This window comes from Limanda limanda, chromosome 4, assembly GCF_963576545.1.
Source record: "Limanda limanda chromosome 4, fLimLim1.1, whole genome shotgun sequence".
Taxonomy (NCBI): Eukaryota; Metazoa; Chordata; class Actinopteri; order Pleuronectiformes; family Pleuronectidae; genus Limanda; species Limanda limanda.
Window position 1 is genome coordinate 4,186,260 of NC_083639.1, and position 27,372 is coordinate 4,213,631.

Genomic DNA, 27,372 nt, shown 5'->3' on the forward strand with positions numbered 1-27,372 from the left:
TAAAAAAAGCCTCATGGGTAATTGACCATTGATATCTACTGGACAGAGTCATATTTCTAAGTTTTAATTCACAACAAACCAGCTTTTCAAACCAAATCCTAAATGTAGTGATGCATGGATTGTTGCTGCGATATGAATAGTTACATGATGCCTGTTTTTTTCTTTTAAAGAGGGATTTATTTTAATGGTTACCTCCTGCTTCACCTGTAGTTACCAACACTCCACTGCTATCGTCTGCGACATGATTTGGGAAACTGATATTGACGGATTGCGCCGCAGCCGCAGTTTTACTCCCTTCAATACGTGCGAGGAGCAGAAATTTAATCATAGGACTCATCATTTAAAAAAAAAGAGACAGGACCGCACTGTGACACAGACTGATATTAGTGGAAAAGATTGTAGACACATTCTCATCAAGAGGCCAGAAACTCGAGACTGTTTTTCAGAATATTTTCAGCCAAACAGAACCTCACAACGTGTCTCTGTAGAAGGCATCTGAGGGAGATTTAACCTTGACAACAATGATAACAAGGTTTCCTCATTGTTTATATCATGTAGGAACTCTGAGATCAGACACCTTGCCCTGATCTAACATCGTTAGTCAGATCAAAGCCAAACTCGCTATTTTTTTTACGCAACCTCCTTCAGTTAACATGCAATCCTTGCAACCGCAAAAAAGAGGAAATCACAACATATTGTTTTGTGTTCCCGGTATCTTGCATTTCGCTGAGTCTCTTCCCAGAAGATCCCCAGAGACTGGTGGTCATCTCAGTAAGTAAACGAACACAATCAGCTTTTCTTTGACTGTCTCTTTGGATACAGGCAATCAAACGTGGACTCGAAACAGCGCTGCAAAGCCCTGAGGGATGAGTTCAGATAAACGTGGCGGATGTCATCTGTTCTTGTTCCAAGAGACAATCAAGTGCATGTGGTTCATATTGTTTTATGAGTATTTCGCACACTCTATGTCAACATTTTTATTTTTATTCTCAACATGATATAAGGACTTTTTTGGTGGCAAAAATTAATCATGAGTATCTCATTAAATGATTATCGTTATAATTAAAACATTTATTTACACGTAGATGTACCACTGGAGATGGGAGAGGTGTTTTTTGTTCTCTGCTTTTAATAAATATTAAGCTGAAAACCTAATGTTAGATTCTTATCTTTCTACTAATTCCAGACAAATCTGTCTGTCTGTATGTGAATGGCATCTCTCAAGAACCGTTGCTCTTATTGGCTTAAGACCTGACACATGTATTGTTAAGGATCCTAGGAGGTGCAGTGTCAAGTTTCACGTGATTTGGACATGCTCTGAATTCAGGTTTATAGCAGACACTGCACTTTCTCATGTAGAAATAGAAGGTCATCTTGTCAAAAAACGTAGATGTCAAGCTCAGTACAACATAACAGGAGCTGCAGTCTTATTATTATATCCTCATGTCTGGACACTGATTCTGGACAGTGTTTGTAGCTGCATCCTCTGTATCTGTGAAAGACGTTTACATTTTTTAAGAAGCAGCAGAATAAACGAAAACTCTGAAAGATATTTGCCTTCAAGTGACCGATTCCAAATATTTGCATGCTGGGTGAGATTAAGTGTTTGAGAGGATTACCGTTGTATGGTTACTCAGCTGTAATGTGATGCCTCAGATCCTAGTTCCTATCTCCCGTGGAAAGACCCTAGCCCTGAGAGGATGAAGGTCCCCCTCGCTCTTCATTTCATTTTTACCAGCTGAATGGATTCGGACATTATCTGTTTTCCACATCATGACCAGCAAAGCCAAAAATGGACTTTTGAATATAATAAAGATTGCTTGAGAGATTGGGTTTTTTAATGTTGCTTAGGAACAATGCTACCTTCCTATTGTGATTATTATATTCATCATCCTTTAAAAGGATAGCATGTTAAGATAATATGAATCACAAAGTAAAATCGATCATTCATTTGTTTTGGTCGTAACTGGCACATCGGAATTTTTACCTGGTGGTGGCGCTAGCTAAAAAGTCAGGGGTTCACCAAAGTTGTAAGGTGGTCAATTTGTGAACTAAATGCAGTGCAACTGGTGCCTGGGCATTATTGCTATGTTAATGTCCAAGAGATATTTTGTTTTTGGATTAAAATAGTTGACCAACCAACAAACAGAAAAACGCAACTTGTACAGCCAATATTATTTTATTACTTTATAATCTAAATTTTTCTCAAATATTATTTAACAAGATTATTTATCACCCTCTGCCAAAGAGGTTATTAAATGTTAGCCAAGCACCCATACAATTTTTCAGTGGATCCAGATTTTGTTTTTCACTTTCTTTAACATAACAAGATGCTTTTATTATATATTTTTTTTACATATTCACTAATTTCCCAGAAGGCAATTAATAGATCTTGATGAAAAAAGATAAGGCATGAGAATGTGTGCAGTTCGATGCAGATCTGAATTAAAAAAAAGTAAAGTTTTGGATGTGGTTTCACAAAGAGGACTTTTAGGGATTAGTGGAGGAATGTGCCATTTCATCTTTAAATAGGAAATACATTCAACATCCCACAAATACAAACAAAACGGTTTCATAAGACTGTTTCCTTTGAGAATCCATAGGCAGATCATATGCCCAGTGCACTGGTAGCGCTTGACTGAACGTTTAAACAGATTTCTTGCTTCATCCCTCAGCGCTTCTTTTACCCATGAGACTCTAACCGTCTGATCATGCCACTGTCCACTGTGGCTGCCTACTTCGTGTCCACAGGAAGAGCAAAGGCTAAGCAAACAAACAATCCACAGTGCTTCTCAAATGTGGGAAAGAGATCCTACATCTGTATTTCATACCAAAGAGAGACAGATGATATCCATGAAATTGACATCGAGGAAGCTCTCAGCAGCGAAGTAACACGGCTTCGAGCCACTCGTGAGATTTATGAAACTCGATCCATATCAAATCTGGATGTGTGATGCTCCTGGCCATTTACATAACAGATCCACTGGACCTTGTGCCTGAAGCACAGAAATTCCTGTTGATATCTTCAACAGATGGAGGTAAGCGAGTTCCCATGCGGTGAGATAATCCTGGTGTAGAGATGTGTCAGAACGAGCAAACAGAGACAATTGTTGCATGACTGTGAAATGAAAAACGTTTTTCACTCTCTCCAACATGTCGACTGCTCAGTTGAGTATGTCACCTCACACTGCAACTCAACTGTTGAGTTCTTCAGTCACGTGCGAGAGCGTGACCTTACTTTAGGTATTAGAGTTGGGAGCCATGCTCTTCTTCTCTCTTTCATTGTTTTCTGATCTGCTGAGGATGAAACAGGGGTTTGAGAGTGGATAAGACAGAATGGAATAAGAAAGAATGATATACATAAGGTTGTGAGTCAAAAGTAGACGGGTTATTATACAGAAACAACTAAGAAAATAAGTCACAAAATCATAAACCATTTAAATTCTGTAACAAGTGTCAAAACAAAAAGTAAACACAGGTCACATGTGGGAATCGAACTAAGACAGCTAATAAAAAGAAAGCTCTTCAGACCAACACCCAAGAGAAGATCGATTCAGTACAAGGAGACGTATCCTGCTCAAATTAAGGTTCAATCATTATAATTTGTGTTATTACTTTAAAAGGTTTCCATGCTCCAATGTTCAGAAAACACATCATACTATCTATTGCTGCAGCTCCTCTTCCTCATCCTTTGTCGATATAGAAATATACATTATTGCAGCTTTTTATATGAATTTAGGGAGAAGCCACTGGTAGCTGCGTCTGCACTGTACACTTTGAATGAACCATTTTTCTCCATGTTGATTAACAATGCGATCACTCTCTCAAGCACAAGTTAATCTTCATTGGAAAAATGTCTCCACCTGTAAACTTTAATTTAACTTTGAGAGAAGGATTTTCTCTTTACAGGCAGCTCATCCCTCTCACCTCCAGGACAGAGACAACCTGCATTTTTTCCTTGAGTGCAGTTGTAGCCGTAATGGATCCTCCGATTCACTGAATGAGATATGAATCATCGCAACTTTGAAGTCCTCCTGCCGTCATCAGTTCATGTCTCTCCCTGCTCTGCCAAAGTTCACATCTTCAGAGAAAATGTAGTTGATCAGATCCCGGCTTCTCCTGACAGTTCCCTCCGCACCCTCCAGTTGTTTTTCTGGTGAAATGTATCAGAGCCAGGGAGCAGATGAGAGTATGCCCCCCCCCCAATGTCCCTCTGATTGGAAACAGACACCTGAATGTTTGTCTCTCTAAAAGGCTGCATGGTGTCGCCCACTTCATTCTAATATGTCACTGGAAGAATTGGAGTTGTTCTTTAAAGAAAATCTAGTTGAACCCTGATAAAATGTCAGAAAGTTGATTTTTTCTATTTCTTCAATCCATTATCTGTACTGCTTATCTGTTGAGGATATATACAGAGACATATTCACACCTACCTACATTCAGCTACAGTCAGTTTGGAGTTGCCAATCAAGATTTGCAAACTTCATGCAGGAGGACAGAGCTGAGATTTGAACCGGAGAACTTCCTTCTGTGAGGCGACAGTGCTAAGATATCATGAGTCAAATAAGTAGTCAATGCTGTGTCAACAGCATAGGTGAGTATTCCGAATTTCTTGAAAAAATGTGAACGAGTTTATCTTTCCACACATCTGAATCGTAATGATTGAAGTCACTTACGTTTGACCTTATCATTTGTTGGTACCTGCTGAAAATAATTCAGGATGAGATTTTTGTGTGTCTCTAAACTCTGGATCCTCCTTTACATCTTGTCTCCATTTGGCTGAAATGTCAAAGCTGTTTTCTTTTTATGAAATGCTGCAATTTGAAGTAATTGAAGATGCGTTAAAGTAAAATAAAAAGACAAACAACAGATGAAGACTTTGAGGACTGACAGCAACTTTTGGCAGAGGAGGAAAGTGCAGGAGATGGAAGTGAACACACTGTATTCAGGGACATTACTGCAGGAAAATAAGATAACAAAACAAAGGTTGGCAGCTGTTTCTGACCATGACTGAAAATTATGCTCCTACAGTGTAAATTACAGCCTTCACAAGGGGATGTATAACAAAACTAAATACTCTATACAAAGGCTGTATTCCATGTTTAGGTTATTAGAGTTTATACCCAGTATTTTCACCACTTTCTGAGAAAAACATAGGTTTTAATACTCACGCAGAGTGTAGAAAAAAGGGGAAATCACCATTTTGCATAACCAACACATATGTTACGAATGAAAGGGGTCATTAAAGTAGCAAATTTCAGGAACACCAGCTATTTAACAAAGTGTTGACAAAATCCCTAAAATCGTTCAACACACCAGTGTTGAGAATAAAACAGGAAGTTGAGAGAAGGGAGTGTTCACAGGAGTGTCGCCAAGTACCTGCCGATGTGCAGCAGACACGACATTCCCACTATCATCAGGTGGATTGAATCAGTTTGATGTTCGACTGTGAGCTAGGTGAAGTGTAACAAGGAGCTGAAGGGTGAGTCACATTACATGGTCGGTCAGTGGTCGACAATTAGTTCAGGTCAGTTGAAGCTACACGGTCAAAGGAGGCCTAATGGTGTGGAAGATGGGAGGTCGGGACCTGCCGGGCGTGCGGAGTCAGAGAGCAGGATTGTCGCGGTAAATTGAACAATTTGTGGAAACATATCGATAAAAAAAAACAAGTAAAATGACCAAAGAAGGTTCTGTTTCCACGGCCCAGGTTGTTGGAAGTACAGCTTCAGGGAAACACGTCACAACGCAGCAGATACTAAAGCATTAAACATTCAAAGAGACTCCATCATTTCAATTACCTTTAACCGTGTGTGTGTGTGGGGATAAGAACCACTTTGCCCTGTCAGCTTGAGCTTTGTTGAAAAGGCATTGATCAAAGAGCAGCATGGAGTTAATCACATGTATGACCCTGAGATAAGTCAGTGCTATTTGCACCAGTGAGTGAAGCATCTTGGAATGTAGAAGGAAATAAACACTTGACAGAGAAGCAGAGGTTCATTCTCTTGATCCATGTGAATGTGCAGCGAGTTTCAGGTTAATCAAAGCTATGTGATGATGTAGTCTCTATGCAATAGTCTATTTCAGTAAGTTACTTTTCTTTCTTTTTTTCCCTTTTATATGAGTTGTTCAGTGATATTTCTCCTCACTCGTGTTCATGGCAACCCCAACTGTGAGTCTGTCAAGTTTCAGAAGATTTTAATGTTGAAATCTCGAGGGAAATTAAAGGAAAAAGGCCAAAACATGGTTGACTTTGAATGTCAGGGTTTAAAGACACTTGGCTGACACCACAGTATGGAGGCCCTTTATATTAGTGGTTGTTTTTTACATTTGAAGAATAGCCCCCTTTATTTCAATCATATTGGACTTGGCTGCAACTCCCCCTGAAACTCCAGAAGTGTTTTGTGGACTCAAACACTTCACCCACTCCTCCATTGATATAGTGGTGAGGAGATAATGAGTGCATTTAATTTTTTCTGTGAACTATCCCTTTAATATCCCAACCTGCAACAAGCTGCAAACAAAAAAGCAAGTGTGCATTTTTTTCTAAATCACTTCTTAAATCATAAAATATGATCTATCGTGTCAAAAGCTGCCACAATGAAATAATCCATTATCTTTATCGGCTCAAACATGTCTCTAAACATTCATGAGCTAATATCATGGGAATGGAGTGATGTGTTGTTTGCAAACACAAAGAGCTTTAATGCCTCAATCCCCAGCCTTGTGTTACAGCTACAGCTCTGGTGGCCTTTCTAATCATATCACAGCATTTAATGAAAAGGCCTTTTGAACTAGAAAAAGCCACAGCTGGAAAGCTGGGTGTTAGTCCACGGGTGGTCCGTTCCCTCTCGCCAGCCGTTCACGCCTCGGGCCAGGTCCTAATCTGATTATATTCTCACTTAAATCTCGATAAACACACCTTAATGAATGTAACCTGATTGTGAGTGCTGTTCACGGAAGAAGAAGGAAAACAGTCAAGCAGAATTATCCTGATCAGGGTGTTGAAAACAAGATCTCTGAGAGACAGGTTGTGCTTTTGAGGCCCCAAAGAGGAAAGAGGTGTGGTTTATACCATCCACTGTAATCATCAGTGGTATATATAAAGTACATAGGTGGAGATATTTTCACCAAGCAATTCCTTCGTGTCGACAAAGCATGTCTGTCTCTCGTCTTGTTCACGGTGCTTTAGGTAGACAATGCCTCCATCCACAGGGCACAAGTGGTAACTGGATGTCTTGATGAGCATGAAATATATGTGAACCATGTGTCCCAGCTGCCAGATCATAATCCAGTGACGGGTTGTTGTCAGAGCAGGAAGATAACGGCATCATCAAAACACCAAATTATGAGATTACTTGAGCACTGACCCTGAAATGCCAATCCAAACACTAGATATTAATCTATAATCTAGTTTATCTGTACTGAGGCTCTTTTTCTAAATACTGGCTGAACTCAGTGGTTTCTATCTATGTGTTTTTCTCTTGGTTGGTATTTTCTGTTATTGGGATTTAATTTTAGTTACTTTTTATAAAAGTGCAGACAACTGCATTTGCATAACATATTGCAAAGATGTTATTTTATTTTTAAGGTAATAATTGATTGAAATAAAATAAGATGAAGAAGGAAACACTAAGAAAAAATGCACCAACGTTTCCTTCAGAATTTTTTGTTTGTTATATTTGTTATACAATTTCTGTTTTTCTCCCAGGATGTGGCAAACAAATATTATGCTGACCAGTAGGTGGCACTGTAAAACCACTGTGCTCAGTGCATGAATCTGCTGTGTTGAAGTTAGACAAGGTGATGTCATGATGTGTGTAACCTGGAGTATATAACTTAACAGTAAACAATAATAGTTTTGCAGAGTCAATATTATTTGTATAGAATCAATGTTATATGTTTATCTATTTAATACACTTTACATTTCACACAAACAAAACATTTTGTGAGGCCTCATTTCTTTATTGTTTTGTTAATGTTTGTGCAAGGATAAGAATTACAAAAGAATCTACATACTAGATATGATAATATATCCTGTTTCTATCATACAATGTTATTTATACAAGTATCCTTTAGCAGTATGTACCGTATATATTCATCCAAATGTACCTGTTACACGTTAAAGATATATTGATCATTCTCATGAGACAGACAACAAAAAAATCAAGTTCATCTTAAAACACCCACACGGCCTGAAGCGGCCACGTGCGATCTAGACATCACGTAAGCTTCAACGATACTTGTGTGCTTTGTCGCGTCTCCAGCACAGCTTCATCAAACTGAAAACACCGAACCCACAGATGCAGCACCGTTCCCTGTCGTGTTTTTAAGTGCATTAGTCACTTGAATTGTAAGAGAAAGTTTTTCTTATGTGATTATCTTTTAATAATAACGAGACACGTAAATATAATAAGAACATTTAGATAATTTTCATCGTTATGGTGTTTCCATAATCATTGTCCATGTTTCCCTGTGAAACCGAAGTCTGGTTTACCTCACGCATTCTAAGATGAATGAAAGGAGGAAGATAAAACTTTGGCTGAGATAAGTTTCCTATTCTTGTCTCCTGTTGTTAGACTTTAGAGGTATGATTGTGAATTGGTTGCCACTGCTGACATGTATTAACCACGATGAATTCATGTGTGGGTCTGTGTGAGTCCCAATAGAGCCAAGGAGGCGGCATGTTGAGTGTCAGGTAATCTAGCACAGTCCAGGCTATTGGCTGCAAACTGACCAGACTGAAGCAGCTGTACTAGGTTTACTAGGACTTTCTTTTTATTTATTTTTTCTTTAGCCCCATCCTTGTACCTTCTAACTTCTATAAACACACTCTTTATGTGAATATACAGAATCTGTAGGCAATTTTGGTGCCGCTTTCCGTTTCTAGTTTGACCAATCACTTTAGAGCAGGCATTGTTTGCCCGCAGGTAAATAGTCTGTGTTAAGGGCGTAAGAAAACATTCACTCAAATACATCTGCTATCAGCTTTTTGATTTAACTGCATTCGTACCTGTTAATAGAGATTAGCCAAAATGGCGTTCGGAACCTACAACCCCCACAAAAATAATCGCTGTTTATGTTTTGTGTGGAGAAACATTTGACTCTAGTGGCCTCTTCGGACTGGAAACAGTATCTGAAGAACAAAAGACAGAGTCTACACCAGATACTTCAAAATATTAGCGATTGCACCCGGAGGCTAATTCCTCGTAGCCTTATTCCTATTAGCTTCTAGGCTCCGAGATTGGAGACTTTCTAACCTGTTTTATAAAAAGGATATCTAGATAGGATATCTCCATTTTTCAGAAATTATATGTACGATATTAAATTGTTCTAACGGCATATATTTATGTTTTAGAAACATAATCCCTAACCATGAAGAGAAAGCGGATGCCATTCCCGTGTTGCCTTCAGCTTTTCAGTCTCAGTTCCTGTGTAACACAGTTTTCTACTATATGCATGTAAACATATACTGTAAATTACCACACAAGCACACCAGCATGAAGAGTCAGCATCTAGTGGCCATTACAAGAACTGCATTTGCTTATTGTTGAGTCCACCGTTCAGCTCTGGTCTGAGTGAGACTGTGGGACCAGCTCTTTGAGGAAACTTCCTCATTATGACAGAATACACGAACCACCAGCGCAGAGTGGATGTCTACAGGATGTGGTGAAATATTCCCTTAAGTGTTCTCTCATAATGGAACAGAAACCCAGACACAAAGTCCGGGCTCATAATAACGTTGTAATCTAATAACATTTCAATGAGATGTTCCATCGTCAGAATTCAATAAACAGACGTATTTTCCAGTGCATCCCTTTTTTTTTTTTTATATCCAGCATGGCTATTCAGCACGGTACCATTCTATGAAGTAATTCTAGCATATTTAAATCCGGTTTCTGTGGAATATATTTTTGTCAAAGAGTACATCGACTTGTCCACCAGCTGGAAGATGTGTGGGCAGAAACCAGCAGTACTCGTCCTAGGATATACAAGATTAGTGGTAATATTCATGATACCCACTGGGTGTCAAAGTTCCTTTATGCTCTCAAAAAGAAGTGCAGGGGTGTGGTCGTAATCATAAGCACTCAGTAGTCACAGTGTTCTTCATCCACTTGACTTGTGTCAGAGCTACATGTTACCTTGTTTGTCTGAGGAGGAGGAGGAGGTTGATGGCGACGGGGAGGGAGCTTTGGGGAAGACCCTGTCGGTGGGGGTGATGCCTGGGCTTCCCAGACCAGAGGAGCTCGAGCTGCTGGAGCGGTGTGGTCCCTGCCCCTGTCCGATCACCGGAGCAGGTCGGACCGGTCTGACAGGCGGGGGCCGTAGAGGTGCGCTCGGCCTGCGCACCGACAGAGCAGGTTTAAAAGTGGTCATGGTCTCGGAGGAGGAGCTGCTGCTGCTACGTCGCTGGACGGCGTCTGGGTCCCGGATCACCATGGTGTGCAAGGGGCTGCATGGTGGATCCTGGAGTCCGCTGGAGTGTTTGAGAGGTTCCAAGGTGTCCAGAACCACATCGGGCGCCTGTTTGGCTACATTCTGTCTCTCCAGTTCCCGCAACTCGTGGAGAGCCGTATTCATCGTTTTCTCTATGTCCTGAAACACATGAGGAAGAACAAGATTTAAACTGATTTCAAACAATCAGACAAGGACATAAACCACAGGTGTGAAAGTGATGGAGAACACATTTCAATCCATCTTCTCAAAATGTAGTTAACCACGACTATATGCTTTCTGGTGTACAAAAGAAATGTCCTCTATATTTTTTACTCCACTTAGGCTACGAAAGTTTTTCTTTAAAAGAAATCATGCACAATTAGAGAATTCATTTCTATGAGTGTGTGAAACTTGGTGCAGCCAGATTAAATTTAAGGAGACTGTTGCGCCTCGGCAGAGGTATGTGCTCTTCTCAGTGCTATTCTAATTACTTATAGGTATTATCCTTTTGATATTTTACATCAATAAAATGCTTAATATGAAAGACTGTTCCTTATAGTTAAGAAACACATTCAAGTTAATATTACACTACCAATAAAGTCTTTAGTAACCTCAACAAAATATGATTTTAAGTAGGGTGAAATTATTAAAAAGTAGCATAAACATTATTTCTTCAAACTACAGTAAATTTAGAAAGCTGGTTATTTTGCTGACCTCAGCGAGCGCTTCAGCTTCGAGAGCTTTGTGGTCTCCCAGACTCGCATGGCGAGTGGTGCTGGGCGAGGAGCGTTGAGAGTGGCTGTCGATGAAGGCCTTCCTGTCTGGGTGGTTGATGCAGCCCGCACTGCCAAACGTTGCGAGCCGGCGTTTCTCCGGGCTGTCCGTGAGGCCCCTGCTGACGGCCATTTTGCGTGGGCTGCAGGGCCGAGGCATCACCCGGGGGGGCTGGTCTGCAGCTCTGGGGGGGCTGTGACTGTCGGCCGTGCTCCTGTGGCGTGGAACTGCAGCTCCATCTGATCGCACTCTCACTCTAACAAAGTCAGGAAAAAAAAAAAGCCACAACAGAGATTCACACTTTGTCCTGCTTTGCTTGACTCTGACTACTTGCACACTGGTTTAACAAACCCTGTTACCTTCCCAGAGCTGCTCCGAAGCGGTGCTCAGGTGTGTGTTCACAGGGGGACTGACGGTCGCTTCGGGATGAGGGTCGGTCGTCACGTTGGGATCCGCTGCTGGCCTCACTGTCCGTCCTCTGAAGGCTATCAGAGAATGCATCATCCCTAATGTGGACAGACAGCAGCAGACGATTGGCCTTGATTAATGATCTCTGTCTCTGTCTTCGGGACAAGCTCTTATCGGCTTTCACTGTGAGAGGCTTGAACTTCCTGAGTGGTCGATCTCTCGAAGCACACTCATGATCCTCGACAATCACACTGTTGCCAAAAATATGTTATCACAGCGAATCACATTACTCATTCAGACAAAAATAATCACCCCCACCAAAATGAACAGCACCTCGCAGAACATGCATCACTCTTCCTCTCTATTTAGCTTCGATTTTCTTACCTACCCTGTGGTATCAGAATCAGAATTCAGAATCAGAATTCTTTTATTTACCAAGTATATTTGCACATACAGGAAATTGCCTTGGTGTGGTTGGTGCACTGTAAAAAACACTGTGTAAAACATCCATTCTGACAGCTCTACAGCTAATTGGGGCCGTTTGTTTTGTTTTCATCACAGCTAATTGTGGTAAGACAATGTTAAAAACATGCAGGTAAAGGAGATAATTCTTTCTACACTGATCTTTATGCAGGTACGGGTTATTTAAGGCCAAGCACACACAGAACCCACAGGGACAGTAAGAACATAAACATAAGTAATGAGTGGCTCAGTCCTGTCCTGTGGCAGAACCAAGATACAGACTCTGTCCCTGGATCCCCTTTTACACTGCAATAATGAGAGGATCTATTTTTTGCCTGTGAGGTTGAAATGACACAGAGAGCTGGGTCGGAGCCAACAGTAGGAGAACTCAAGCCTGTGCATACAATTTGAAGTTGGGGGTCCCCACTAGCTCCCCTGGTAGTGTGGATGCTCCAATATTTGTTTTAATCATTTTAGCATTTTTATCTTGATTAACTTTTTGTGTACTTCCCAGATTAAAGCCACTGCACTTACATGTCTTGCACCACGATGTACTGATGTGGGATCAGCCCATCCACACCGTTATGCCGGCCCTCCCACCAGTCCTCAGAGGCTCGCAGGTAGAGCAGCAGAGACGCTCCCTTCTTGAATGAGAGCTCTCGAGGAGTCCGGCCCACGTAGTCAAACTTTGCTATGGCCTCGATCTGCTCCGGCTCTGCAATGTACAATGTGACACAACCCGGTTCAAGAAATATAAGAATTTCCTGTTTCAGCTCTTATAGGTGTGTGTGTGTGTGGAGTGTCATTGGTGATGCACCTTCATCACTAGTGTTTGGACCAGTACCATTGTCTACCTCATCAAGAGCTCCGGGCTCACTGTGGGGGCTTTCACTACAACATAAAAAAAATTTAGTCAAACAGAGTGACACAAAATGTCTTAAATTTTTATCGTAGATGTGCAAAAGGTTACAAGTTTTTTTTCCTTGAGACATATTCAAAATTATGGTCTACTTAACAATGATGCTCATCCTCTTCTTCACAGTATCAGTACACATACATTGTAACTTAATTTAACTGTGAAATATAATTATCTTGAACAATGAAATCCTTCTGTTTACATCATATACATTGTTGCTATTTTATATATTCAATTACGTTTGAATACATTTACATTTCTTTTTATGTTTACATTGCATGTTTGCTCATTTATGACATTTTTACTGTTTCTAATTTCACTATCCCCTATGCTGCTGTAACATGGCAAATTTCCCCATAGTGAGACTAAGGTTAATCTAATCTCATCTAACTTAAGCACACACTTAGTCAACAACTTGTCTTGTAATTACCAGTACTCTTCCCCTCCAGCCATGCACGTCTCATACACAGGTCCCTCCAATTCTCGTAGGCTTGGGTAAATGACCTCATGGTGGATGATAACCGTCTTAATGACCTCGTTGACATGCGCTTGGCAGGACACGGGGTCCTGGTCGTCTGGGATGGGCATCAACGTGGGGCCAAAGCAGATGGCCAGGTTGTAGGGGTCCATCATGTTCTCGTCACTGTACTGGGAAACACTAGAAACGACAGAGGCAGTAAGTATCAAAGTAAAAGCCTGATATACAAAGTTGGTTATGACAGGACTCACTGGTTTAGAAATGCAAACAGGTATCTCATGACGATGATCACAGGCCGCTGAAGAGTCACAACTATCTGCTGAAGGTGATGAGCTCTTTCTGCACCCGGGTCGAGCTCTACAAACATGAAAGAAACGGTAAACAACAACTGTTTAGCTACAGTAAATGTAAATAAAAATAAAAATATACATTTCCCCCTGAAGTGTGACTCACTGGTTGTAGATATAAGATCGAGGAAACGCTCTTGAGGGAACAGTGAGTTTTCCAGCCCCCTGAAGTAGAGCTTCAGAACGCCGGCCACAGAGTTGATGTCATGATCACTCTGATCATCCTCCAATGGATCCTCTCCTATAGAGACAACATACATGTAAAACACTCATTAATCATTTAGTGTTTGTGTAACTTGGCACTGATGCATCTTTTAAATGTGTATTTCCATTCGGGAGGTTAATATAAACAGTTGAGCGGTTACGTTTCCTCATTTATTATTACTGCAAGATGCTAATCATATGTATTATGCATCTGAAATGGGTTTGCATGTCACGCAGGCTCTTTATTTGCACTTTGGAGCCCCGTGGGAGAAGCTGTGGCTTCTTAGGTGAGTAAAATGCAATTTCAAATCAATCAAAGGGAAGATAGCCAAGAACACTGGGAACTAACCTCTTTCAAATGCATTTTTAATGTCGTTGACTTCGATCTGGGAGCCGGGAACACGAAATATACCTTGCTGCTGAAGACCTGAGGAGAGGCAGAGCCCACACACACATTAATATACACACACAACGTATCATCTTAATCATATTTTTGACTTTCTTACATTAGAAATAGTAAATATACAAATTTTAAATAAATTGTCATAAACTGTAAACACCACATTAACACCAAAAGCATTAACACACAAAAAAATGCACTATGCATTGTACAAGTTCTGCTTCACATTAGGGTCCAGTTTTGTTATATTTCTTCATGAGATATGTTCATAGTGTTTGAAACATCAACGTACCATAATTTCATAATTTCTTATATTCTAGTGACACTGAGCATCATTAACGTTACAGTGTTTTGAACATTAAATAAACAATAAACTATAACGATTTCCCCTCATTAATTTACATATGCCTACGCAAAATGGCCGTGAGCAAACGCCACTGAAACCTACAGAGTCACAAGCACAGATAACCATGACAACCCCCTGACAAAACATCATAACATAAACACCTGCACAGAGAATGACTAAAGAAGGTATGAGATGATATGATAAAAATGCAGGTGTGTGTAATGATGAGCACGCTGTACATTTCTGGAAAGACGACATACTGTTATGAGCACGACAGGAACATACCGTACAGATTGATGTATCGAACGCAGCTCTCAACCACCACTGGAATAGTCTGCCCTGAGTCCTAAAGTGCCAGAGAAAAATCTAATTAAATCACGTAAATTAACAGAATAAGAGTAAAAAATATTGTAATTCCTGCAGGGTGTTATCATCAGAAGCGTATAGCATTAGTTGCTAAATAAATTAAATTCACAGAGTTAGGAGAATATTGTAAATCATTATTGGCTTTCGTTAAATAATCAATATTATGTGCAGAAAACAAACACAAGAACAAAGTGTGTACGTGTTGCAGGACCGTGTATATTGTTATGTCTACACATCAGGAATCCCAACAGGACAGAGGCACAGAAATGTTGGTTAGCATAACTGAACACAGTGGGATGATCCCGCCCCCCCGCTACAAGACAGAGTACCTGACTCCTGGCACGGACATTCCGTCTTCCCCTGGGCACAGAGCGGTAAGGCACGTAGACAGAGGAAGAGAAGCAACAACAACCACAACAGGTTAGTGGGAGAGACAGATTGTACAGCTAGAGAGTGAGATAGAGAGTAAGAGGAGGCCTGGCTTGAGAGAGGAGCCAGAGCATCAGTGCCTTGTGGGGTGAGACATGGCTCCGAGGGGAGTGTGTGGGAGGGAGGCTGCTACTCCAGACAACAGGGGGGGAGAGGACTGTTTGAGACTAACACTCTAATTTGCAGTCTGAACTCAAGGGATACAACTATTTTCAATTCATCAGCCCATTATTTTCTCAATTAATTGATTAATAGCAATTTCCTACTGCCTGAAGCGCCATTATTTTTTAACACTGCAAAAGCGAAATACATATAAAAAATGAAAAGGAGAAAATCGTAACGAGCTAGAAACCTGACACTAGGGAACATTGAGTATTTCTGCCTGAAAAGTTATGTCAATAATTAATAAATTATTGAATTAGTTGCATTTGTTCTGTTAACAAATTATGTAAGTAGATAATTTAATCTACTGAAATCTGATGTTTATCTCCACTGCCATTAATGCACACACTATCTGCCTGCCCCTGCTTGATTGAGCATCAGAGTGGATGTGGCCATGTGTGCATTTGCATAGCCTAACGTATCTGGTGCATGGCCAACTGACAAATATTAAGCCAAATTAATTCTGAAGGCTGCAGGGCTCACCAGAAACAGACTAATCAAAAGGAAAAATCTTCCACTGCTGTGGTGCTTTTAGAAGAAAACCCTCTTCAAAACATGTTGGTTTTTATCTGACCCTGTCTTTCCTGACTTAGACAAAGTGAGGACAAGGCAATGAGCAAAGAGGAAAGTCAGTGCATGAGTGAGCCCACGTTTGTGTAAAAGAGAGGTCACAGGCAAGAGAACCCCCCCGAAGGACTGCTATAGCGAGACAGCTGAGCTCATGGAGAGACAAAGAGCACAGATGGGCTGATACCTGAATGAAGGCCTCCATATTGCCGTTAAACAGCTTATGGTTAACATGAGAGCGAGGTCTAGACTTCCGCATTCTCTGGGGTTTAGGGGGAAGAGTGGGGGGCCTGGGGAGATGGTGGGGGATGTACGGTTGGTACATGGTAAATATGAATAATAATGCAGTTGGTATAACTAGACATCAAAATACTGACATTCATTTGACTAAAAACGTTCTTTTTAAAATGTCTTTAACACATGTATTATACAACAAAACAATTCAACTTAGTTTGGCAATGCTGATTTGCTGTAATATTGACCACACAATCTACAAAGTACATAGAATGTCACAGTCAATGATTGATTAGCTTAGCTTAGCACAAAGACTGGAAACCACAGTTTGTAAATGCCACATTGTAGCTTTAGGCCTGTTGTTTATCTCGTAGACTGTATATGAAGATGGATGAGACGACTGCTCCCCAAAATTGAATGAAGTGTATTGGAGGGACCTCGCTGCCGCAGCTCTATCAACCCGATCTGCTGCACAGAATCTGACTCCAAAGATGGAAGCATTCCGTGTATCTGGGATATTTTGGCTTTATTTCTGTATAGTGGAAACACTTCATCCATCTTCACATTCAGTCTAGGATTTATCCCTGTTTCCATTGTCTCTGAGCAAGAAAGCAAATAATCATGTTTCCCAAAAAGTCGATCTTTAGGTGAAGCGGCTGCAGCAAACTTTATCAAAGTCAGTGATAATGAGTACAATAAATTAGCACCCAAAAAATTCAATAAGGATTTTTCTGCATTTAATGAATTTTTCTAAAGATTGAAAAAAGAAAAAGACAAACCCTTGTATTTAATTAGTTTTGAGCTTCCCTTGTCAATAATTGTTGTCTAGCTAATTTATCAGTATCGTCTTAACATAAAAACATCAGGACATTATTCATCTCACTGACATTTCATTTATTACTTTTAATATCTTTTTTATCGACTAAAAGTGGGAAGAACACCTCTGAGCACCACTTTCTCAAAGTAGGATCCAAATCATTGTTCAACAAATAAGAGCAAAGTTGAGACTAAACTCCTCTTCCCACACTGTGGTCCCATTTCTAACACAATCAGCAGCACAGGAAAGATTTTACACATGATCGCCTACTGCGTTCACTCTCATGTCACTGGACATCTTACCTTGTTGTTCCATATTCTGCCCTCTCCCCTAAAAGGAAAAACAGCAGAGAAAGAGGCTTATTTAGTATACGCCATTTTTGCAATCACAGGAGTTAGCAGTATGGTTGAGTGCTGGCCGACTATACAAGGCTGGCAGATGGAGGAGGAAAGCATTATGAGAAAGCAGCCTCTATTCAGACAGGCTCACTGGGGTGAGCGCCATGGCTGCATTTGACTCACTGCCAGGCAGCGGTCATTTAGCGGTCACCCTAGAAACAGCACAAGAGCCCCCAGAAGGGTATGGCCTGTCCCCCCCGCTTCGCAGAGGGAAAATGTATCCAGGGGCAACAACAGAAAGAGGCTGTGGGAGCTGCCTGGTCAACTGTGATGAGTTCACGATATCTGCACTACACTCGCACACACGTCTCACTGTACACAAGCAAATTAAGGCCTCCACTAGCTAAATCAGAAATGTTTGCTCAAGCAAAGCAGCTTCCAGCACAATCCTCCTTTTATGTCAAACACATTGATTCCAATCTTAAAGCAGAAACACAAAGTGATGAAAGATAAAATATACATTTTTACATGTACATTCATTTGGGTGAGGTACATTCCTATTTAAAGAGCAAAGGATGGAACCACCAGTCCAACATCTTTTTAGTTCCAAAACTGTGAAGCTGTCATGTAAACTGTATAACTTCAGAAGAACATTCTATTTTCAAAGAAGGGAAAAAACTAATGATTTATCTACCTATTGATTTTAATTTTGATAAAATAGCAGAAAAAGCTTCCCCCCAAATAAAGATTTAAAGATGGAAAAGATTGATAAAATTACACAATTTAAGCTGTTTTATAATCCATAAAGATTTGACACATTTTCAACCAAAAGCAGATGCCGTCAAGATTTTGAAGACACCGTGTTCAGTACATCCTTATTCCCCCCTTTTAGGTCACTTTAGTGTGCATTAAATATATATACACAAAAACATATAAATTAGTTATGGCATGACACAGCTTTTAAGCACAGAAATGACCGTAATGAAATTTTGGTCTTTTGAGGCCATTGACCCAAATTTGAAAGTAAAGTAAATGAAAGATTCACTGTAACATAAATGTGTAGTCTATTTCTAAAAAAACATAAGGGGAACTCCAGGTAGATGGAACTGAATATGTTCTGTAAAGCATTTCAAATCTTTGTGATATTTCTGTATATATATATAGAAAAGGAAAAGCTACTTTCTGCTTATCCAATTTTTCTTTTTATGGTTCCTCTACCACTGGAGAAAGTTTTTTCTATTATTGACATTTTAACTGCATAATACAAACGATCACCATCACTTCCCACCCCACTAGTGTATAACACAAAAAGTCTTACCTTCTCCGAGTGTCTGCTTCAGAAGGTCATGCTTGGCCTGCAGCTTGACTATGAGATTGCTGCCATTCAAGTACTCCTTGTATTTCTGCAGATAAAGACATATAGTGAGCAGGGTTATCTGGAGTCACTGTGGATGCTCTCTGCTGCAGTGCCTTTGTGTTGGTCTGAGAACTCACAGTGAAGTAGAAGCCCTCGGTCTCCTGGTGATTGGCTCGTCTCTTGGCGATGTTGGCCTTGCTCATGTAGGAGTCAGACGAGGCCGATTTGACCGACTCTGTGGACTGGCTGTGCTGGAAAGCTTCTGACACGTCGAAGTCCTCCACGGTGAGCATGTCCTGAAGCGTCTGCATCGTGGCATCAAGCGTCTTCCTCACCTGACACACACACACACACACAGCAGCAGGAACACATGTGAAACGTGACTTTAATGTAAAGATCATCCATACAATACGTTTGTGATTTTATAAATGAAATAGATATGGTTGGGCTGCTGCGATTAGTCGACGTAATCAATGACGTCGACGCTGAAAATGCGTCAATGTACTAGTTTGGGAGTAAATGATGATGGTCTTCATATCCCCCCCCCCCACCCCTCCCCCCCACCCCTCTCTTTCTCTCTCCATCTATCTGCTTGTGTGCTTGTAGTGGATGGGCAGAGGGGGACATTTAATTATGTGATTGGAAAAATTGGGGATATTAAAACTCCAGGACAACAGAAGTGGAATACAAAGTATGGGATGCATATTTGATAATTTATGTGATATAAAATATGTCGTTAATATCGATTCAATTATTTTTCAGTGTGTTTCCAGCCCATGTGAACCGCACAAAGGTTTAACGGGGGGATAGGAGGCGCCTGGCTTTCCATGGCGCTGCGCAGCGCTTCGGAAATGAAATGAAATTAAATGGTTAATTTGATTTTTTTGGAGGAAAATTGATAGTTTAGTTCAATCGACTAATCGGTAAAATAGTCGACAGATTTATCGATATAAAAAAGTCGTTAGTGGCAGCCCTAGATATGGAATGAGTTAGGTGACTCATATATATCAAAACTGAGAATATTGTGATTATACCTATATTTTCCTAATGCATTATCTTTGCAGTGGTACCAACAAGCAGTATGGTGTAAACAACCCTGCACAGTCTGTGATTATATCACTGCAGGCCATTGGCACAGCAGTTTGACTGACACACTGTAAACAGAGTAATTAGCTTCCTTGCGTGACGCATTGTGACATGAAAGATTAACTTTATTCATCCGTGTGAGGCACACAGGAAATATTTATGACAGTCAGGTACTAACACATCTTGTAAACCTGAACAGGTCTGCGTGAGTCACAGTTGCTATGGTGACTCCGAGCATGCAGGCCAGGAAGCACGCTGGGTGGGCCCCCGGGGAGACAGGACACCCCACAGGTCTGAGTCACATTCAAGATGGAGGAAGCGAGTCTTTAAGAACAGCTGCTTGCTGTCACATGTTTGATAGAAGTGAATGATAAATGGACTGTATTCATAGAGCACTTTTTCAGTCTTATCAACATGTCACATTCACCTATTCAGATACACATGGTCATTCAGCGCTTCTGTACACAGCTCTTTTTTCTATCACACCCCATTCATGCAGCCGTTAGGGACAATGTGCGGTTCACTATCTTGCTCGTACAGACTGGAGGACATGACTCTGAATAGCACTCTTGCAGGGAGCTTGCTTCATAATGAAAGGAAAGGCTGACGCTAGCAACCTCCAAACCTATCGGGGCTTGAAAACTCTCACTCACCTCTTCATTTTCTATCTTCAGCGTGGCCAGGCGAGACTGCAGCTGGTGATGGCGCATCAGAAGCTCAGTCTGGACCGGCTGCTGTGCGCTCACCTGACACACCTGGGATTAAAGAGAAAAAAGGGCGTAAAAGCAAACGTGATCAACTTTCAACTTTGAATCATGAACTAAGACTGAGACTTCAAATCCCATCCTTCCTCAGTGACTCACTTCATCGCCCATGTGCGGCTGATAGTCGAAGCGTGCTGGAGGACAGAAAATCTGACTGTGTGTGTCCATGAACTTCAGCTTGTCTCCTCTGAGGTCCATCGCATCTACCGCTCCCTCCAGTAAATCCAAACCCTCATGGCGAGAAGTCTCTAGACTGTACTCTGCGGACAGGTAGGTTCTCATGGAGCGCGCCAGGCTTGCATGGTAACCTAAGTCACAACACTGAGGGCAAAAAGTAAAAATATGCAGTAGTTATAAATCTATAAAACACCTCCAACTGAACCTGTAAATAAGCATTGGATTGAGGAAGGTCTTTATCGATATTTGCATTTTGGCTTTGACTATATTGACTTACGTCTATCATATCTGAGACATCGTGGATGTAGTATTTGGCCACCAGGGCGTTGGTGGCCGCCAGATTGAGAAGAAAGTCATTGCGGGCCTTTGTGCATTTCAGTTTATTCTCAGAGTACTTGGCTTGTCTCTAGGGTGGAAAAATAAAGTGAGGGTCCCATCAGTGCAGGATGTCAAAATGGATTCCTAATGTACTCAAAGAATGCACTACAACAATATACACATTTTATCTCAAATAATCAATCTCTATATATGACACTGTACAATGTAGAAATGGGTTTATTGTAGCTTTAACTACATTATCCATTTGTGAAGCAAGGGCTGGAATACAAGAAGTTCTATAACAAATGTATTTTCTGATTATTTGCACTTCAATGTGGATAAAAGGCCTCAATCATGTTGAAGTATGTCAATCAGAACAGACCTTCTCCTTCATTTTCTCCATCTTCTTCACAGAGCTCCGGCGCTGCGGACGCTCATCGTGACCGTAACGCAGGAGGCTGGAGGATATGTCGTTGGACTTGCCGATTTGTTTCTCCTCCTGTTTTTCTGCCTCCTTCAACTTGTTCTCAGCACTGAGACTCTCGGTGTGGTACATGTGGTACGTCTTCATCACCTGCGAAAACATACATCACACTCAGATCAGTATCAAGGGCATCAAAGTCATACTAGCAGAGAGGAAGGTGACTCTGAAGGGGATAAAGTGATAAATATCTCATCTGAATAACCAGTTAAGTGGATTTATTCCATGCTCTACACACACAGTACAGTCCTGCACTTCATCAGTGGACCACCTGATGAAGGGCTGATATCAATCCTCAAGGTTTTTGAAACTGCTTTCCAGTGCCAATATTTTTCATTTGACAGCTTTTTGCAAAAACATAGCCTGAAATATTACAATCAAATCTGGTGCATTCAGCTGTATAATACTATTAAGGTAAAAAAACTCATATGGGTAATATTACATACAAAATCCTGCTTGTTTTGTCATAATTCAGTTCACTTATAGTATTTTACAGACATAACATATAAACAAATACAAAATAGGACATTGTATGGACTATGGATTAGAACTGAAAGTATTTCATGGCTAAACAGCTGTGTCCACTGAGTGTCCCAGTGTTAGTGCATTTATTTACACTAAGTAAACTGACCATCTATTGTCTTCTAAAATAAAACTGTATAAAAAATATAATAAAATGTTTTATACACAGCCAATATAATACACAAGCCTACAGGCACTAGCTTGAATTAGTTATAGAAGGTGCGTATGTCTTTGATAATCATATCCTTTTTTTTGAGGACCTATTCAGTATCACATTGTGCAATGAATGAATCTCTGAATCTCTCTTTTTGTCATTTTAGACAAAAATAAATATTGTGTATTGAAAGTTACAATGCTTTCAATATATAATATATAAAATATGACATAATCCTGCTCGTTTAAGTAATTAGCATTAAACATATAATTTGCAGGTTAATGGTTGATTTTAAAACCACACAATCACGTTGAGATTAAAAGAATTCAGCTCCTGTAAAACCTTAATATTTGTTCTATTAACATCCTCAACATAGTTCTGGTTTCCTGGCAACCGGGACTGAAATGGACGTGAAGAGGAAAGTGAGATGGATCAGGAGGAGGAACAAGGCTTTACAGAGACAATGAGCAACCTTCTCCGGACGGGTCTGTACCTAATTTAGCATTTAATGATTGTCAAACAAATTACACAAGTCAAATTCAAGCTATATGGATGTATTTAACCCAAATTTGTCCAGACTACAGCTATTCCTTATACTGTGTGTGTAAGGGAGACGCAGACAGGCTTTTAATAATGGATGAAGCAGAGAGAGGAAAAATCAATATCAGGAGAGCAGTAAAGTGCTGTATAATGTTACAATATTCCTCATGTGGTTTAAACCATGTGAGTATTTCTACTTCAAAGCTATTTGTGGAGTCGCTGCACATCCACTCATCTAAAACATGATTTTAAAGAGTGTGAGTGGCCAACATCCACCGGCATTGTACTGCAGCTAAACCATTTATACACCCATCACATTACGTTTTGGGAGTCGCTGCCTTATCTCTTTTATAAGCTTTTTTACATTAACAGACACAAACCAGGATCGAAATCTTATGTTTGCAAAATTCACACATCATATCAGCAATGAGCCGCTCTACGTGTGACTTCACTACAATTATTTTTCACTACTTCAAATATTCCATTTAAAATAGATTGGTGTTTGACAAATTTTGGAGCGATAATAGTTTGGGTTCACAATCGATTTCACAGCACAATGATAAATGTGTCTTTAATAACAGTCAATAACATGAGGCAAATGATTAGATAGGCAGGAAGTAGCTAAATGTAGAGAAAGGGAGTGCACACTGAGGATATAGAAAATAACGTGAGGTAAAGACATTAGTGTTCCTTTTCATTTCACGTGGCAGGCCAGTATATTTTTCATGTTGGTTCCAGTCAGAATAACCGTACAATCAGTTTTGAAATTACAAAACTAGAAATGCACTCAGTAGAGGGCATACCTGGGCCAGGGTATGCCCTCTACTCATTATCAAGATCCATGAATTATTCCCTAGGAAAATGGTGAAAATGGTGAAGAAACACCATATCTTGCAATGTTAAAAGTAGGTTCTTCCCTGTCCAATACCACAGGTTGTTTTTCTTATTTATCTTGCAAATAGAAAAACCGAGATTAAATCATAACCTCCTTGTGGTGATTATAAAAGTATCGCAAGGCCATCAGAGTATGTAAGTGTGTCCAGCTTAAAAAGATAGTTTTCTTTTGGCCCTAATTGACAGGGCTAAATCTAAACGTGAAAGGCTGAGAGACGTGCAGCAGAGGGCCAGAACCAAACCTGCGGCCACTGCAGGGAACTCAGGTCTCAGTACAGTGTATGAAATAGCTCACCCAGGCGCGCCACAAAATATCTTTAAGATCTTTGAGACATAACATAAAATTTTATAAGCTCTTTTAAACTGCGGTAACGCCCATTCGATGCACCTGCAAACCTGCTGTGTCGGATTAAAGAAAACCCGTAGGATTTAAGGCATATCAGCTCATTCTTTGCACAGATTAATTGATGAAACATAGCTACAGATCATGTTATCACTGAAAAGCCTGAAGGGAGAACTCTGTTGTGTTTGTGCTGTTGTGTCGCACACAGACCAGATGTTATCCCTGCATCAGTTCCGTCTCTTCAGCCACATTAAGAAGAGGCATCAGCCCTGCACAGCTGTCTGTTCCACCACACGGGCCACTTGTGCTTGTTTAATGTCAGTGCAGTTTGAATGGTCTGTACGCGGGTGCAGTATATAACAATGCACAGATGTGTTGGATAACACATCCTGTTTGCTGTGAGCTCGGTGCTCCGCTGCACCACAGACTGCTGAGTCCTGCTTAAAGCACAGCCAGGGGGCAAGAACGCTCTCCCCTTCAGCTGAGGAAGACATTCACAGCAGGAGGAAGAATGCAAATGTCCTCCTTTCACGACCTCAGGAGAAAAAATGAATGTCCTGTTAGAGGCTGTGCTGCTGATAAGGCATATCTGCCCAGTGCAGTGTCAGGCCAGCTGCTTCACAGGTTACAGGCACAAAAATATGTATTTTGAGGTTACAGTGTTAATATTTGACCTCTGAGCATAAAAATTCTTATCAGTTCACCCACGACGGCAAGTGAATGTTTGGGTATAATTTAAAAAGATGGACTCTAGGAAAGACAGCCCTAAAACAAATGCCTCCATTCACAGGGGAGGCATAAACAAGTTCAGTTTTAGGATTGACGAGCCACAGGCAGCAGACCGGGGGAAAGGAAACAGACGAGCTGAAAGAGACCTGTTTAACTCACCGTGTAGAGCTCGTTAGTGACTTTCACCAACTCCTCGTGCATTTGCACCCCGATGTCTTTGCTCTGTAAAAGGAGAAAACAGGTGACGGTTTCAAAAGGGACACTGAAGGATAAAGGCAGGTGTTCAAACATCTAAGACAAAGAAAACTGGGTTATTTAGTAGAATTACCTTCTCACAAATGAAAAGCTTGAAGGTTATGCCAGATATATTTTGCATGGAAGGGATGTCAGCAGGAATTGAAATGCTGTCATTATTATACTGCACCAGAAAAGATCTAACACAATGACCAAAGTGCACGAGCAGACAGAAATAGAACCGCACAGTAACTGCAGAACATTTCCCCCTGCCTGGGAGCCTGAGCTCAGTTACATGGACTAAGAGCCTGTGATGAATTGAACATGTCCCGTGACAGGGCCTGTAGCCCAAGAGCAAGAATCGGGGCCAGTGGAGACTGACCCAGGAAATGCTGTTGAGGGGATATGGAGCGACGCACGGGCCAATCAACCCTGTGTTCTGCCACCTCTTAGAGACCCCTTGTCAAAACAGCAACTGTGCGTTTCCACATGTGACAAGAATTAAGCTTGAGCACTCTCTGAACATTTAAACTTTGACTTAACAAACAGTTTGACTGATTCATTCCTTTTCCCACATGTTTGGATGAATAACAACGAGACTGCTCTGCAGCTGAAGCAGGATGCTGCAGCATAACAGGATTATTGTTTTGGAGAACGTTGTCACGATTTGAGCTAACTCCTTGCAGAGGGAGACAGTTTTTGTCTGCAGGCGGTTATTAGTCCTGCTCTCCGCACTGGCTGCAAGCCATCCTGTTCTCATGGAGGATCCCATCGTGACAGCGCAGAGCCCCCTAGAGGGCATAAATTACTGACTCCTGCTGCAGTCAAATGATACTGATCTAAGATCCCTAAGGCCGATTCTTCATCGCATCCCCTGAATCACGGGCACTGTGCTACTCTAATATGTACGATGCATTAAACATATGCCTTACGAAATATGAGAGTACCACCGAGACACAGAGTTGTTGAAAATTTGAACAAAACAAGCTTATTAAAGGACGGGGAAGAGGTTGGGTGACACAATGATGAGGTGTAAAGACTGTCAGATAAAGGTTGGTTATCTAAATAGGGAGCAAACTAAGCACGATATTGAGAATGACATAACACATGACGAGGGAGGTTCAAGTCATGATCGTCTCAGAACAGTGAGGCTGAAGTGTCGCAGGTAAAAAAACACAGAGATGGATAAACCCAATAACCAGAGTTACATCCAAGTTATGATGTAGCTGAGGGGGAAGAAAAAAGGACAATGACACAGAAAATCAAATCTCACACTGTCAGTGTCAAACATTGTCTCAGATTAACTCTCAGAATAAATATGCTGTGTGAGAAACACGCATCACACCGTGGGGCTTCAGCCATGCGATTTTTTAGCAGATGATTTCTGTGACTGTGCGCATTAGTGAAGGTCAGGGTTACGTGCCCTCGTCCATTTAATTCCAATTCTGACCTTTTTGAAAAGTCTGATGACATCCTCGCCCACGTGTGCCAGGCGGACAATGACGTTGTTGTTGTAGATGTCGCTGAGCATGGCGTGGTCTCTGCTCTCCCGCCTGGTCTGGTCCAAGACCAAATACCAGCAGTTCACGGTGGACAGCAGATTCTGGTCCTTTCTGAAAACAGCCAAAGAAAGTTTTGTTAGCATCAGATTATCATTGCTGCTTCAAACTTTTGTATCAGGGACAAAGATATAAACAATGATCAATCCGATAAGCAATTTCGTTAAAGCTGCCTGTATCCGCGATATTTAGACCATACAATACAAGTTCCACAAAGAGGCAGCACATATGAGATGATTCTCCAACCTGAACAGGAAAAATGTAATTACTGTCTCCCAATAAAATTACAAATTTCCTCTTTCAACTGGAGCACGGGCTGTGAGTCTGAATCATTGTTCAAAGATCAGTCATTTTCTCTCTTAGCCTCTAAAGTCCTAAACATGGCAGCCTTGGTACTTGAGCATTGGTTGATAAAATGTCTGAACTTGATCATGAAGCAGGATAAATTCTATGAACTGTACCAGCTCTGGGGCTTTATTTCATGTTAGAGGTCAAGAGGTCACTGCACATGTGCCGAGGAAGCAGGAGTAAA

At 40.9% G+C, this 27,372-nt stretch overlaps 1 protein-coding gene across 3 annotated transcripts in view; it reads right to left on the minus strand.

The window, feature by feature from the left end:
- Window positions 1-10,128: 10,128 nt before the first annotated feature.
- The window catches only part of LOC132999971 (SLIT-ROBO Rho GTPase-activating protein 3-like), a 28,346-nt gene continuing 11,102 nt past the window's right edge, over window positions 10,129-27,372 (minus strand). The window contains exons 3-22 of one of the 3 annotated variants that reach the window (XM_061069779.1): window positions 26,732-26,894; window positions 25,207-25,269; window positions 21,767-21,958; window positions 21,344-21,472; window positions 20,989-21,210; window positions 20,779-20,880; window positions 19,177-19,374; window positions 19,001-19,085; window positions 17,647-17,674; window positions 16,481-16,583; window positions 15,055-15,115; window positions 14,373-14,450; window positions 13,926-14,060; window positions 13,724-13,829; window positions 13,425-13,652; window positions 12,896-12,969; window positions 12,613-12,793; window positions 11,568-11,714; window positions 11,149-11,464; window positions 10,129-10,593 (exon numbers count right to left, since the gene is read on the minus strand). In XM_061069779.1, the coding sequence (XP_060925762.1) occupies window positions 10,129-10,593; window positions 11,149-11,464; window positions 11,568-11,714; window positions 12,613-12,793; window positions 12,896-12,969; window positions 13,425-13,652; window positions 13,724-13,829; window positions 13,926-14,060; window positions 14,373-14,450; window positions 15,055-15,115; window positions 16,481-16,583; window positions 17,647-17,674; window positions 19,001-19,085; window positions 19,177-19,374; window positions 20,779-20,880; window positions 20,989-21,210; window positions 21,344-21,472; window positions 21,767-21,958; window positions 25,207-25,269; window positions 26,732-26,894 (3,076 nt within the window). Of the gene's footprint in view, window positions 10,605-11,129; window positions 11,465-11,567; window positions 11,715-12,612; window positions 12,794-12,895; window positions 12,970-13,424; window positions 13,653-13,723; window positions 13,830-13,925; window positions 14,061-14,372; window positions 14,451-15,054; window positions 15,116-16,480; window positions 16,584-17,646; window positions 17,675-19,000; window positions 19,086-19,176; window positions 19,375-20,778; window positions 20,881-20,988; window positions 21,211-21,343; window positions 21,473-21,766; window positions 21,959-25,206; window positions 25,270-26,731; window positions 26,895-27,372 lie in introns of all 3 variants that reach the window. The other 2 variants (XM_061069780.1, XM_061069778.1) reach the window with 2 other exon arrangements.